The 14,721-nt window shown below is 34.3% G+C and overlaps 1 protein-coding gene across 5 annotated transcripts in view; it reads right to left on the reverse strand.

Annotated features, from left to right (window-relative positions):
• Window positions 1-14,721, reverse strand: part of CTNNA2 (catenin alpha 2) — a 424,920-nt gene that overhangs the window by 90,423 nt on the left and 319,776 nt on the right. For all 5 annotated transcript variants that reach the window (XM_015862648.2, XM_015862647.2, XM_032444565.1 and 2 more), the window contains one exon: window positions 14,284-14,364. In XM_015862648.2, coding sequence (XP_015718134.1) covers window positions 14,284-14,364 — 81 coding nt within the window. The remainder of the gene's footprint in view (window positions 1-14,283; window positions 14,365-14,721) is intronic.

A 14,721-nucleotide genomic window follows, 5' to 3' on the forward strand; every position in this document is an offset into this window, starting at 1 on the left:
AGCAAGTGAATGTTATTACATTAACACCTACTTCTGGCGTATTGGTGTATTTGCTTAGCATCTAATACAACAAGGTCCTGATTTATGAATAGTTTTCACAGGTATCATACCAACACAAATACACATGTTATATTAATATTACTCAAAACATACAAAAGCATTGCCAAAAATAAAAATAAAAATATTATATGCATACACAAGCTGTTATATTTCAGAAAATAAACAAAAAGCATAGCAGTATGAAACTTAAGCTGCATATGGATTATAGATTTCAAATCACTACATATATTTGTTCTTCTCTACAAGAACTTCATCTACAGCCAATGCACGTGAAGAGATATTGCCACAAAGTGTAACTCTCAAGTCTAAATAATCACCCACTACAGATGTCCATCTTCCAACACATACTGAGAAAACCTCCTAAATTCCATACCTCACTTTTAGTTAGAATTTTGAAGTCCAGTATTCTGAAATAAGACAGACTGTAGTATTTCTAAAGGAAAACAACGTTAAAAATAAATAAATAAAAAATCCCAGGTGTTCTCCATCCAATTTCCAGGGAAGATCCTTACAGGCAATCTCTTTGCTCTAGTTAAATACACGATTTAGTAAAACACCATGTTCAGTTCACTGTCTGAAAAGTTACTTTAAACCTTAAATGAGCACAAATTCTTGTTTTCTGTTTATATTTTATAGAACAATACTTCAAAGGCTTAAGAACGATGAACAAAGAAGTCATTTTTTTACTCAAGATTAATATGGTATTATAGAACTGATAATTCAGTGGCATTAGCAATGGGATCAAGTGCACCCTCAGCAAGTTTGCAGATGACTCCAATGGTGTGTGGTATGGTTGGCATGTCTTAGGTATAAGATGTTGTCTAGGTAGACCTAGACAGGCTCCAGCAGTAGGCCCAGGAGAACCTCATGGTGTTCCACAAAGCCAAGTGCCAGGTGTCACACCTGGATCATGACAACCCCTACTAAGCTGGGGGATGTAAGGGTCGAGCACAGCCCTGCCAAAAAAGAACTGGGGTTACTGGTGGATGGAAAGCAGTGCTTGAGTCAGAAGTACACACTTGCAGATCAGAAAGACAAACATATACTGGGCTGCATTAAAAGATGCATGACCAGCAGGGCAAGGGAAGTGATCCTGTCCCTCTGTTCCATGCTGGTTAGACCTCACTTGGAGTACTGCACCCACACACGGAGTCCTCAGTAAAGGAGAGATATGGACCTGTTAGAGTGGAGGGCCACAAAAATCCTCCAAGGGTTGGAACAACTCCGCTACAAGGACACACTGAGAGAACTGGGGCTGTTCAGCCTGAGGAAGAGAAAGCACTGAGAAGACCTGATGGGGGTAGGAGGAGATGGCTGTAATAGATTTAGATTGCATATAAGGAAGAAGTTTCTTCACTTCAGGATGGTGAAGCAGTGGAAGAGATTGCCCAGAGATGCAGTAGATGCCTCATCATTGGAGACGAACAAGGTAAGGAGGGGAATGGCTCTGAGCACTCTGATGCAGCTGTAGACTTCCCTGTTCATTGCATTGGAGTTGGACTAAATAGTTTTAACTGTCTTTCCAACTCAAATAATTCTGTGATTCTATAATTATAAGAATGTGGCTCATGAAACCCTACAAATTCTCAGACAACCTATTTTCATCAGTATTAAAATAGCACATTAGAAGACAATAAAAGAAAATCACAGTAAGAGAATCAGCTAAGCAACTATTTTGGGCTTTCCACTGTAAATATGGAGCAACATTGCATTTTGATTCAAAATGCATGAATAAATGGATATCCTATGGTAACTGTATGTGGCTTTCTGCAGATATTTTGAGCAGTTAAAAAAAATAAATCCTGAATTCTGACCATCACAGGTTTGATAAATAAATGAATGCTATTTTCATATTCTCTGTTATTCATAGAAGTCAGTAACACATTCCTAACCTCTTGTAAATAGGCACAACTGTCTTCTAAAAAAAATATATTCTGAGTTTCACAACACCCTCACATCAAAGTTGGAAGGTATACTTAATGATTTTTATATACACGGGAGAACACAAATTTTGCTATCCATCACTACAGGCTATAAAGAATGACTTGACAAAATCATTTATTAGATGTGACAGGAGTATGAACACAAGACATTCATCCAATTGCTCAAATGGATACATGACAAGGTAATATTAATAGTACAAGACAAGACATTTAAAAGTATTAGCTCAGCATTACCAGTCTATTTGATTCAATTAAGGCTATTCATCAAGGTAAATAACTACTGGAAAACTAATCTTATATGTTCCTCAGTACACTGCAACCAAGTCCAGCTAAAATGATGGCTTATGCATAGAGAAATTTTATGGTTTCATACAACTGACATCAGCTCAGAAGGGAATGAGGAAATTCTGTGACCTGAATTTAAATGGTTGTAAAACATGCAGTGAAAAAGGTCAAGTTTTACGCTAAAAACAGCATGAGATCTTGTGCACACCAGTAAATTAAACAATGTCTTTGCTATTCCTTAGTTTTCCCTGTATTCTGATGTAAATATTGTGACACACAGTATTACTCAGATGGCGATGATTAACTTTTATTCCCTAGCTGAGTTTTTTAAGTTAGAGGTGGCTTCAAAATAAAGACAGTTTCTACTACATTAAGCTCCAATTGTTGGAGAAAAGACTTGAAGGTCCACTTAATTTATTTTGTCTTGGAGAAAACTTAATTAACATACAGTTAAAAGAATAGTAAATTGGCTATATGAGCCCAAAAAACATAAAAAGGGAAGCAGCAAGACCTACAGATACTTTTAAAAGTATGAATGGTGAAGACAGCTTTTATGTCTTTCCAGTTCAGTCAGTTTAGTCAGTTTATGTTGCACAGTCAGTTGCTGTTTTTGATAGCATCGTGTTCTACTGTTCTAAGCACTATTTAGGGCTGTTTTATCATCATCAATTCACAGCTATAATTGAGCTCAAAGAGGTTAACCTGCCCACTGAAATGATGTTTTCCATGGCTATATAACAAATTTAGAACAAAAAATAACTCAGTATTACTTACAGTCTGGTAGAGAATGAAATGCCTAATCCTGACATGGAAAGGGAACAACATAAGCGAAGATTAATGACTCCTTGATTAACATTCAAATCACATATCTCACAAGAACATCTAAGCTACAGATTTCTGGAATATAATACATAAGTAGTATTTTAAGATTTGAGTCTAAGAGGAAAAAAGAAATCATGAAGTACAAAGACCAATTCTATTACTTTATGTATTTTTCTATTTCCTCTTTCAAGAAAATAAAGAGTCTTTCATACACATGTAAAGACTGGGCATTAATTTACTGATGGAAAGCAACTTACAGTAACAAGCTTTAACCAGAAATACAAAAGGGACCAAGACAAAAAAAATTCTTCCTAGTCACAAAGGAATTCTCAATATACTACACATATACTACATAACCAGAACCACGGTACTGGATATAACCTAAACTACTTATATATTTAATCCATATTGATTTTTTTTTCTTTTTTCATTTTATATACATATGTTATAGAACATTTCAAAAGTTTATTAATTTTAATGGCTCAAAAACTGTAAAATCCATCAACAAATAATGATTTCTGGACAACAAGGAACCCTGTACTTGCTAACAGAATTAGAACAGTTATAGAAAAGTTCCAAAGTTCTTCTAAGAACAAGGGACTCTTTTCCCTCCTCGCCCATTTTATGAGCATTATCAGGGCTATGCCTTGTTTCATTTCATGTCTGGATAAAATAATAAAACCTTTATGCTGACTGGAGGGTTCGTGTAATATCAAATATTTATAATTTATAAAAATAAAGAATGAGACAATGCATTAATATGGTAGGATGCAGTTCAGAAAGTACCATCCAAAACAAAACCAACCAACAAACAAATAAAAACAAGAATATAGGCAGAAACTAAAGAGACAACAGAAAACACCAATGAAATCAAAATAGTCCAGGGGGGTTAAACAGATACATGGCCACAAATTATAAGGACCCTGACTGCAAAAATTCTTCATGAAGTTAATCCTTACTACATCAAGCATACATTGTAGCTTCACTCAAAAGCAGTCCCATCTACAAGGTTTAAAAAGTGCTAATGGAACAAGCATTATATGCATAACGCTTGCATTCCCATCTACCCAAACTGAAGAAACAGGCTGCCATATTATCACCAGCCAAAGCAAAAGCTTGACAGCTGCCTGTGGTAGACCTATCCACTGGAATTACTGACAATGGCAGAAGAAATTAAAAATTTATTGTGTTTTGAAAAAATGAATGAGAACATCATCCTTCCCAAGGGTCCGGAATTCATACTACCCTATGGACAGTGACAAGTGACATTTGATACCATGAATTACCATTCATATCTTTCCAAAAGAGATACTACTGCAGTGGGATTACAATCTCTTTGTTGGATTTGGTTGTTTTCTTTTTAGTTTGTCGGTTTATAATGCTCTTGCCATAATTTCTATAGAGCAGAAACTGAAAACAAAACTTGCTATATATCAGCAAGAAACACAAAAGACATTCAAACTACTTAAGAAATGGTGTTACCAAACAGAATTAATAGCAATTAAGAGACAACTGCAATATTGAAATCCCATTTAGAAATTAGATTCTACATACTCCTTGCCATTGCTCATAAATCCATTAGGAGGAGATAGTTATAAAAGTATTTGGAAAGGGATTGTGTTTTCCTTCAATTTATTTCGCTCCCTTCCTCCTGCTACTGCATTATTGATAATGAACATCAAAATTTGAAGCCCTTTATGAACTTCAGCTTCTCTAAGTTTTATAAGCTAATGCAACTATAGGTCATTCTCTGGCTGACATTACATAGAGTCTAAGCTTTATATCAAATTATCATCAGCAGGACAGTTTTGTTTTGTTCTCTGTTTTCATGGAAACATTATTGGACACTTCTGTTGAAACTGTCCTCTCTCATTTACGTGGTTTTTAAAACTCATTTTAATGAAATGACATATTTGAAACAAAAACATGCAGTGATTACAAAGGCAGGTATCTTCTAAAATTCCCAGAGCAAATACCAAGATTTGTTGAAGAATAGGAAATTTTAGAAAGATTCATTATTAAAGGGATACTTGCAAACTATGCACAGTAATTTACAATACATTTGTCAGTGAATTATGGCTTCATAATTCCTCATCAGCCACTTTGAAAGCCGACATTCTGAACTTGCAACATCATTCAGTCGGAGTAAAAATAAACAAATTAGATCCTATTTCAAAAAGCAAGAACAGCAATAGGTACTATATTATTTGGATTTTGCCAGACCAAAATAATCCATCACATGTATTACATTGCAGGTGAGAGTTTTCTTCACTTGATGGAAATACTACACTCTGTAGATTCGCACAAAACTACCTGATATAGGTATAGTTTCCTGAAATATGGCACCATATGTGCATCAGTAAACATTATGTGTAGAGTAAATTAAACTGAGCCTTACAATTAGGCAGTAAGGAAATTACTACAGACCTGAAAGAGTAAATCAGCAGTATTAAAACACCCTCCATTTCCTCTGAAGCACTTCAGAGCACCATAAAAGCCTCAATGTCACTGTGATAAACACTGGGATGAAATACATTTTGAGATAGGCAAAAAGGTATACTTTCAAATAAATTAAAGTAAAAATCATGATTAAGTGGTGGTTCATCGCCTCTAATTATTTTTTTTTTTTACATTTCTTCCTTGATTTTTTTTCTAGAACTTCTTTCCTAAAGTAAATAGAATAAAGTAAATAATTTAGTAAATACTAAATTCATTAAATTAAATTTAGTAAATAGTGAATTCAGAACATTTGACTACTTCTGTTCCTCTGAAGACTGGCTATAAATTCAGCAGAAGCTGAAACAACAGAGAGGTTTATCAAATGGAGCATTACTATCTCTTCCTTATAACAGAGCATTACACAAGATTCCTATCTAATACCTTAGCACAAGCTGACAGAGAAACCTAGTAAAGAAAGTACTGGAGCACATACAACACAGTGCATCAACATAAATGAATTAAAAAATTTAACATACTTTGGCACATAAATAAATCTGTATCAGGACTTGATACAATGCTTTCAAAAAAGATAAGTTCCAGATGTCCATAATCATGAGCATGTAGTATTTTCATGAGTGAAAACATAACCTCTTAACCAATGATGAAGATGCGATACATTTCTAATGAGCAAAGGCTTGATGCTGCCTTTGGTTCAAAGGCATTAAAAATAAATAAATAAAATTGAAAATTAAAAAGAAAAGCCAACATTTCGTCAAGGAGTGTTTGAGTGTTTTCATTTGAAAGAATGAGGCAATATCATCACATCACATATTCCCTCAGGAACAACTTCTATTTCATCTTTGGCAATACAGCACAAACTTGCAAGACTACTGTGTATTGTCTGGTTAAGCATGACCTTGCTCCAACTTTGTCTTCACAAAATAAATCTTCAGTAAATATTCATGCAATATTAAACTTGAAGTTAAAACTCTCTTGGATGTTCTGTTTCTACTGAGCACTTCCATTATATTCTGCATCTTCAAAACAGTCTCTATTAACAAATTCTCACTGTGTCACATGAGCCACATGAGCTCCATGACCCTCTCTCTATTTTTAACTCCCCTTAAATTATGCAGATCATGAATCACCACCTGCAAGATTTATAACATTAAGCAGTACCTACTTGCCTGCTACAAAGGACACATCAAAGACTACATTTACAGTATTCATTTACAGTATTAAGAGCAAGAACTTGATTCTCTAGGCCACCTAGACACAAGCCTATTACTGTAGTGCTGATTAGCTCTAGAGTAGAAAAGTAGAAGAGCCACTCACACAACTTATAATGAGGTTTCTTTCTTTATGGTAAATAAACTAGTAGACACTTTCCTCATCATTCCATATACACGTACAAAGACAAGTGACCTTTTCTAAAGCAAACCACCAACTACCCTCTGAAGATGAACTCTCCCATTCCATAAAACAGTTAGGGAATGCCATCTTGTTTCTATTATCACCCAGTTTCCATAATTGACATCAGCTGGTGTGAATGCACAGGTGTGGTTTTTTTTTTGGTTTGTTGTTGATGGTGGTGGTGGTTGGCTATTTTTTCTCCTCCTCATTATGAGTTTTTATTTATTAGGGTGTGCTGTTCAATTTCTTAAAAGTTCTGAGACAAGCTGGTTGTCTAATAAGTTTAATTAGGATTGACTTCATTGTATTCTTCTGAAGCTCCTACTTTTGTTTTTTCTCCTGGAGATGTTCAAGGCCAGGCTGAATAAGGCTATGGGAAGGCTAGTCTAGTGCCTTACTTAGCGGGAGGCAATGATGTCTGAGGCAGAGAGGTTGGAACAGGATGATCTTTGAGGATCCTTCCAACCCAGGCCATTCTATGATTCTAACTGCTCGCACTTGCTTTGGGCTTTATCTTCATGTGTGGATGCTGCACACTCTTAAAAGCTAGTACAGTACAGAATATCTAGATTGAAGTAGCTTCACCTTCAAATGCAACTTCGCTTTTCCCTGTTTCATACTCTAAAGAAAATTTAACAGTAACTGTTGCATAACTTTTATCTGAGCATTTCAGAAAGGGAAGAGGAAAAAAGATTTAAATTAGTAAATCGTGATTCTGGACAGTAAGGTTTCATTTCTAGGTGCAGTTGACCCTCCCTGTAGCACTTGATAAGTCATTAGAAGGCAGTAGCTTGCCTATAAAACAGTTATGATACAACTTCCACTTTTGGTGGAGGTTCTGTGTATTCCTCAAAGCTTTTATACTCCATAAAAAAGCAAGCTATGCATACACTTGAGAAGAGAGAGATTTAAGTTCAAGTACTGAAAGTGTTATATAAATGTTTATTCATAACATAATTTGCATTGTATGGGTTGGATGTGAAGAAATCAGTTCCAACAGAGCACATTTTTTCAGTTTTAGGTGTCCCTTTAGTCTAATTGTACAAACTAATACTCATATACATATATATAAATATTATTCTGAGAGTCCCTACAGAGTCTACGTCAATTTTTGGCAGGTTCCAATGTGCTATTTTTATTTTTATTTTTATTTTTATTTTTATTTTTATTTTTATTTTTATTTTTATTTTTATTTTAATTTTTATTTTTATTTTTATTTTTTTAAACCACAAATAGCTTTCATAAACAGTAGTGATACAACTTAATCTAAGTGTAAATGACCAGCATAAATAGCAAAGGGAGATTAGGATTCCTCTCAAAAGCTAGGAAATAAAGATACAACAAATAGAGCTAAGAACATTATGTAGCCTGTTATCTAATTCAAATTATTGTGCCCAAATTAAAGAAAGTACACAAAATTGTGATTACTTTCAGAGCTATGAAGTAGGAAAGAACTGAGTCTGATGACAAAGCTCTCTTCAAGATCTTTTACTGAATTTGCATGAATAAATTACACAAGGTATCATCTACCTCATCTACCTTTCATCTCTTTTTCAAAGTTTGACCTGTAGACCAATATAGCAGTATTGTCAAGGACTAAAAGTTAATGAGTATAATAATCATAGCTGTGCAATTGAATGAAAGTATGCTGGAGATTATGGCTGAAAACTAATAAAAATCATGTCTGTAGTCCACCACCAAATATCGCACAAAGTTATACTTCAGAGCACAGCCTAAGACAAAGATAATGTAAATGAGCAATCAATAATACATAACAGTCATGTGAAGGGATGTCTAAACTACATGACACTTAATGAATTGATTAGAGGGATGCAAAGGGCAAACGTGACTTGGATTTTTTCAGAATTTAGGCTGCTGCAAGGTGCGTGACAGAACAAGCTGGCTGAATGGCTGCAAGGTGGGCACCGCAATGCAGTCATCACTAATATTAGTTGATGTTTAAATGGCTAAACTCAATCCCAAGTAGTCAGAAGTATGCAGCTATGTAGCAACCAACATTCTACTAATGGCCACCAGGAAAAAGCAGGCACTGGGAATTAGCAAACAATATCTATTTGTGAGAAAGAGGAAGACAACTCATCTGAACCAATTCAGAAATCTTTTAGCTAGGAGCTTACAAAGTAACTGAGATTTCCCAATCAACTCTAACAAACTATGACAAACTATAACCATACGTGAAATTCATTCTGAAAAATCATGTGGGAAACAAGCTATGTGTCTCTGCAGAAATCATATGGAACACCTAATAACATAATTAGAGTTACACAATACCAGTATGACTAAAACTGTGGCCTTAAAATAACATCTACCTTTGAACATTTGGAGTGCTGTTGCAGATGGTAACAGAAAAAGACTGTAGACTTGGCAAAGGTGCTATCAGTTTTAGACTGATTTTCTGAGGAAACTATGATCAAAATTCCATTTTTCTCAAGTACATTTCAATCTGATGTGCAATTTCAGACTAGTGTCAGCATACAGGCAAGGTCTTGAGGATGTTAAGCAGTTATTCGATTAAAAGTAAATAAATAAATAAAAAAAAATTGTTAGTAGTAGAAAGCTGACCCAAATTTGAGTTCTGTGGAGGGATATTTGTAATGGGAAGTCAGTAGCTGGCTGATCAGTGTACCTGCATAGACACCAAATAGTCAACCACCATTCAGAATGCAAGTATGGATATAAGAAAATAAGAAAAAAAATATGAAAATCAGAGATCATGAGGGAAGATCTGAGATTATTTTGTAGGAAGATCAACAAAAATAATACAATTCTACAAAAAGAAGAAGTCTTCATTAACTTGGCTGTTTTCAATTTTTTAGTCCTCTGTCTACACATTATGTATACCTCAGAGGATGATGTCTGAAAAAGAATCTGAGAAGAGAAATTGTTGCTAAAAATAAATGCTGGATTGAGCTTTCCATTTACAAAATCATCATGCAGATCCTGTAGGTTGCAATAGATTTTTTATTTTTATTTTTATTATTTTTCTGTTGCACGTGTAGACTTGCATATCAAACAGTTGCACATGACTTCTCTCAGATATCCACAACATTAAAACAAAAGCAAAGGACATCAGACTAAGCACTCAAAGTATCAAATATATTCATCAAAATGCAACTGGTAATGTTTTCATTTCTAGACATTCCACTTTAAAGTTCTTATTCATATATTTTATTATAAAATTATGTTGCCTTAAACTGCAACAGGAACCAGAAATCCTATTTTACTACTATTTAAATTTTTCTTTGTTCCAGCTTGGAATGAAACCTGGAAATTTCAAGATGCTAAATGATCAAAACACCATAAAGCAGCTGAAAATGCCCTTGAACATTCTAGAGTGCTGTTTTCAATTTTAATTTTCAATATTTATTTATATGTATATGCTTATATTTTAAATGAAAAGCTATAATGAAATATATACTCACTTTCAGTATGAAAAGCTGAAAATGTTAAACACATCAATATGACTTTTCAACAGTTGGAATTTTTACTATCTTCAAAATTATATTTCTGCATAAACAAACACAATTTTATCATGCTTCTCCATTTTAAAGAAAGAGAAAATTTTCTATTGAGTATTTATTTCATCAAGTATTTCCAACTAACTTTAATAATAATACACAACTGAGTCCACAGGAGGTGGATGCATTGTCCTTAATAGCTATATGAGTACTATGTTTCCAGTTCAGCTGAGAATTGTTGGTAAAAAATATATTTTCTCTGTGATTCCTTTCACTTGGATGCATATAAAGTATTAGTCTGGCCTGAATGGACAAAAATGAAGAACTATTTGATTTCAATCTACTGTATAGAGTACTGCAGACAGGCTGCACTGTTAAAATTAATGGCAGTACCGATATCTGCTCTTTAAGAGAAAACTAATGGCTTTGGTTATTGTACCTTGTGGGGAAACCGACTGGCTAACACAGACTGAACAAGCTCAGGCGATGAGCTGGAACAGGACATATGGAAAAGGGATGAGAGCAGCAGGGTGGAAGACAGCGGCACTGACAGGTGGGACACCAGTGGTGGTGACAGCAGAGCAGCTGGTGCCCTGCTCACACATCTTCAGATGATCTATGGACCATGGTGGGTCTCGCTATGCATCCAGTTTGTGCCTTAGCCAAATTCTTTGTGGGTGTCCTTCCTGCTTATCCCTCTTATCCGTGTGGTGTCAATGTCACCATGGAGTTGCAGTGCATGCTGCTTTATGATTAGATGTACCATTTAAGGTGCTAGCATTAATATTAGTATAGGATTAGTATCATTTTTTCCCTAAGGAAAAATACAAACACACATAAAAACTGCCATTAATAAACACCCTGCTGCTGTTCTCAGTCTAGCTTGCTGTACCACACAGTGAAGAATGCTTTTGTTCAGCATTTAGGTTTTCCATTAGTTTTGGTTTTGTTTTTCTTAAATTATTATTATTATTATTTTACTACAGACTTGTGTACCAGGGGAAAAAAAAAAAAAAAAAAAAGACCCCAAGTCTGCCAACTGGCACAACTTGTTTAGACACAGAACTCTGTGCTTTCTCAAAAAAACAAAACAAAAAACAAAAAAACCCCAAAAAAACCCAAAAAAAACAAAAAGCCTAGGCAATGGCAGCAATAAGCTATGGGCTGGTGAGACCTGTCTTTTTCCAAGAACTTATTCAGTCCAACCAATGCTGATAATCTTACTTGCAGTTTATATTAAGTTATATAATTAGATTCTCCTCAATACTTTTCTGATGCCCAGGAGTGTTTAAATGATAAGATAAAAGATGTAATTCTATCGGAATGAGAAGTACTGATGTGCCCGTAAATTGTGAGATGGGATTTTATCACTGTGCGTCCCAGCTACCATCATTTCACATATCTGCATGATAACAATAATAAAAGAATAATATATATTAAAAAAAATAAATAAAAATCTTGGAGATAAAGAGCTAAGTAACCTGGGGAGAGAAAGAAAAATCAGTCTTAGATGGTTGGCTGCTGAAGACTAATTCGCAAAGGAACCTGACTACCAAGTGAAATATATTTACTTTCTTCACTAAAAAACCTCACATTCTGAAGATAGCCCTGTCTTCTGAAGGTAACATTATGCTTCTTAAATCTGATCATCAAGGCTGCTTCTAAATGGATTAAATGAAAATGAAAGGCAATGTGGAATTCAAGGTTGGTTGTCTTTCCTACAATTAAGCCCCAAACTGAAGGACTGCAACGGTGCAATCTCAGGTTTGGTTCATTTCTTCTTCACCTTTAATTCCTTCTCCCCAGCCATTAAAGGTAGTCCTCAGTGCCATCCACATCTTGTATATCTAGGCAGACCTGGGTAGATGTGCACATTTCCTATACCACTGATTATGCACAGGACAAAGCACAACATTGATTATGATTATAAAGCAGATCAATTCAAAGTCCAAATACACACTGTTGAAATCAAAGACTCTATCTTCCTAATCTTTATTAGTTTACTAGAGACTGCCACGATTTAATAAACATTATACCTATGTGATTAACAGTCATAAATATAGAAAACTATACTAAATACTTCATTTCTATGCAGGAATCTATTTATGTATGTGCTTCACTTTACCCACATACGGAGTTACAACGTTTTTGTGATTGAATTTAACACCCATGGGGTTGAATATACGTGAGAAACAGAGAGTTTATTGAGAAAGGTGCCATTTTTTTTTATCACGTTTCAGAGTAAATTTGGCATTAGAGATGAGTAATTCAGACAACTGCTGAGAGCCTCACACAGAACAGTAACTCATGTGTTAGTCTGCTACTTCCACCAAGCAATAAGAACAGAGGTGGGAGGCAACACATGCTACAAACTCCACTGCAAAACCTAGGATCCCACAAATTTGGAGGTCAGAACAGTGGGGATCTTTCTTCTCTCATTAGCTGAGCAACAGATGTGATGCTAGGCTTTATGCAGAGTTATGATTCATGTTGTCTGTAAGTCCATTGCAAAATTTTTATTGTTTAGAGAAATAAGCTCGGAAAATATTATCCTCAAGTACATTTGTGGAAAAATCAGGAAAAAATGAAAAGAGCAGGGTACAGTTTTTAAAATACCTCTTTCTGAAACTATCATCTAGTTGCAAATAGGTAACAGGAGGTACTTTTAAGTCCTTCCTTGGTCTTGCTGATTTGTACATTTTAGATCATTTCCTTAGGGACAAAATGTCTTGAATGATTATCTGTTTTTTGGGTGTTTTTTTTTTTTTTGGTTTTTGTTGTTTTTTGTTTTTTGTTTTTTTTTTTAACAGAAAGTACAGGTGAAAGAAAAGAAAAGAAAAGAAAAGAAAAGAAAAGAAAAGAAAAGAAAAAAAGAAAAGAAAAGAAAAGAAAAGAAAAGAAAAGAAAAAGAAAAGAAAAGAAAAGAAAAGAAAAGAAAAAGAAAAGAAGAGAAGAGAAGAGAAAAGGAAAGGAAGAAAGGAAAGGAAAGGAAACAGGAAAGGAAAGGAAAGGAAAGGAAAGGAAAGGAAAGGAAAGGAAAAGAAAAGAAAAGAAAAGAAAAGAAAAGAAAAGAAAAAAGAAAAGAAGAAAAGAAAGAAAGAGAAAGAAAAGAAAAGAAAAGAAAAGAAAAGAAAAGAAAAGAAAAAGAAAAGAAAAGAAAAGAAAAGAAAAGAAAAGAAAAGAAAAGAAGAGAAAAGAAAAGAAAAGAAAGAGGTAAAAAGTCCATCCACCCAAATTAACTTCAAAAATGTAATACGTAGAATTTTTCTCTTCTGCTTTCCAGTCTCCCTTCTATTCTTTTCCATCTCAGGCTTTTTGTTTGTTTGTTTCTAACAGTCTTTTTTCAGTCTTATTACCAATCACAGAGCTAAAAGTAATGTGTCCAAACTATGTTTTATTTATCAGACTTCTCCCTACCCATAAAGGATCTTCACTGCGTGTAATAACTTAAAAGTTATTATTATGAACATTTTTTTTTATCCTACTAATTGATATTTCATTGAGTGTATTCATATAAATACTAATAAGCACAGCTGGCAGTGTTTTGAGGACTAAGAATGCTGTGAAGGCAGTGAAGGTTTAGCCAGTCTTCCTTGATCCCACATATGAAGACTACTGGGTATTACATTTATTACATACATCCCATATTACATTTGGAATATGTTCCAGTATCCCTTTTTTAGTTCAGAAAACACTAGTATTTTTTTCAGTGTCAGATGCAAAGTAGCGGTGTATTTACATATGGCCACAAATACCCTATTACATGTGTCAAAAACAATCTGAAGTTGACAAGCATTTAATTTCTAGGAAAATCAAGTAGTAGTACAAAAAGCATAGATTACCTGTCTTCGAAGGTCTCGTGTTTTCTTGGTCATCTTGTCAATAGCAATGTTGAGTGGGTCCCCCTTCTCTTTCCTTCCAGTCTGTTAAAAATCAAATATTGGAATTAGAGAACAACACTTCACAAAACATGTACTTTTTATTGAAATAATTAAAGTTGAAATAATTAAAGTTAATTTAGAAACAAAAAAAAACAAAACAAACAAAAAAAACACCACAATTCAACATTTCTTTTTTGTTAGCTGCTATCAAAGCGTTATTTTCAACAACATTTTAAACATGTTTATGTGTCTGGGGCACAGCAGATTATTTTAAAACAAACCTAAAATGATAAGATGAAAGATTAAGGTGATTCACTGGAGGGTTCAGAACTTTTCCAACAATAAATTATGTGCATATATTATAGCCCATGCTTCAAGTATCTGCAAGACCTTTCACTA

The sequence above is a fragment of the Coturnix japonica genome, chromosome 4 (genome assembly GCF_001577835.2).
Source record: "Coturnix japonica isolate 7356 chromosome 4, Coturnix japonica 2.1, whole genome shotgun sequence".
Classification (NCBI taxonomy): domain Eukaryota; kingdom Metazoa; phylum Chordata; class Aves; order Galliformes; family Phasianidae; genus Coturnix; species Coturnix japonica.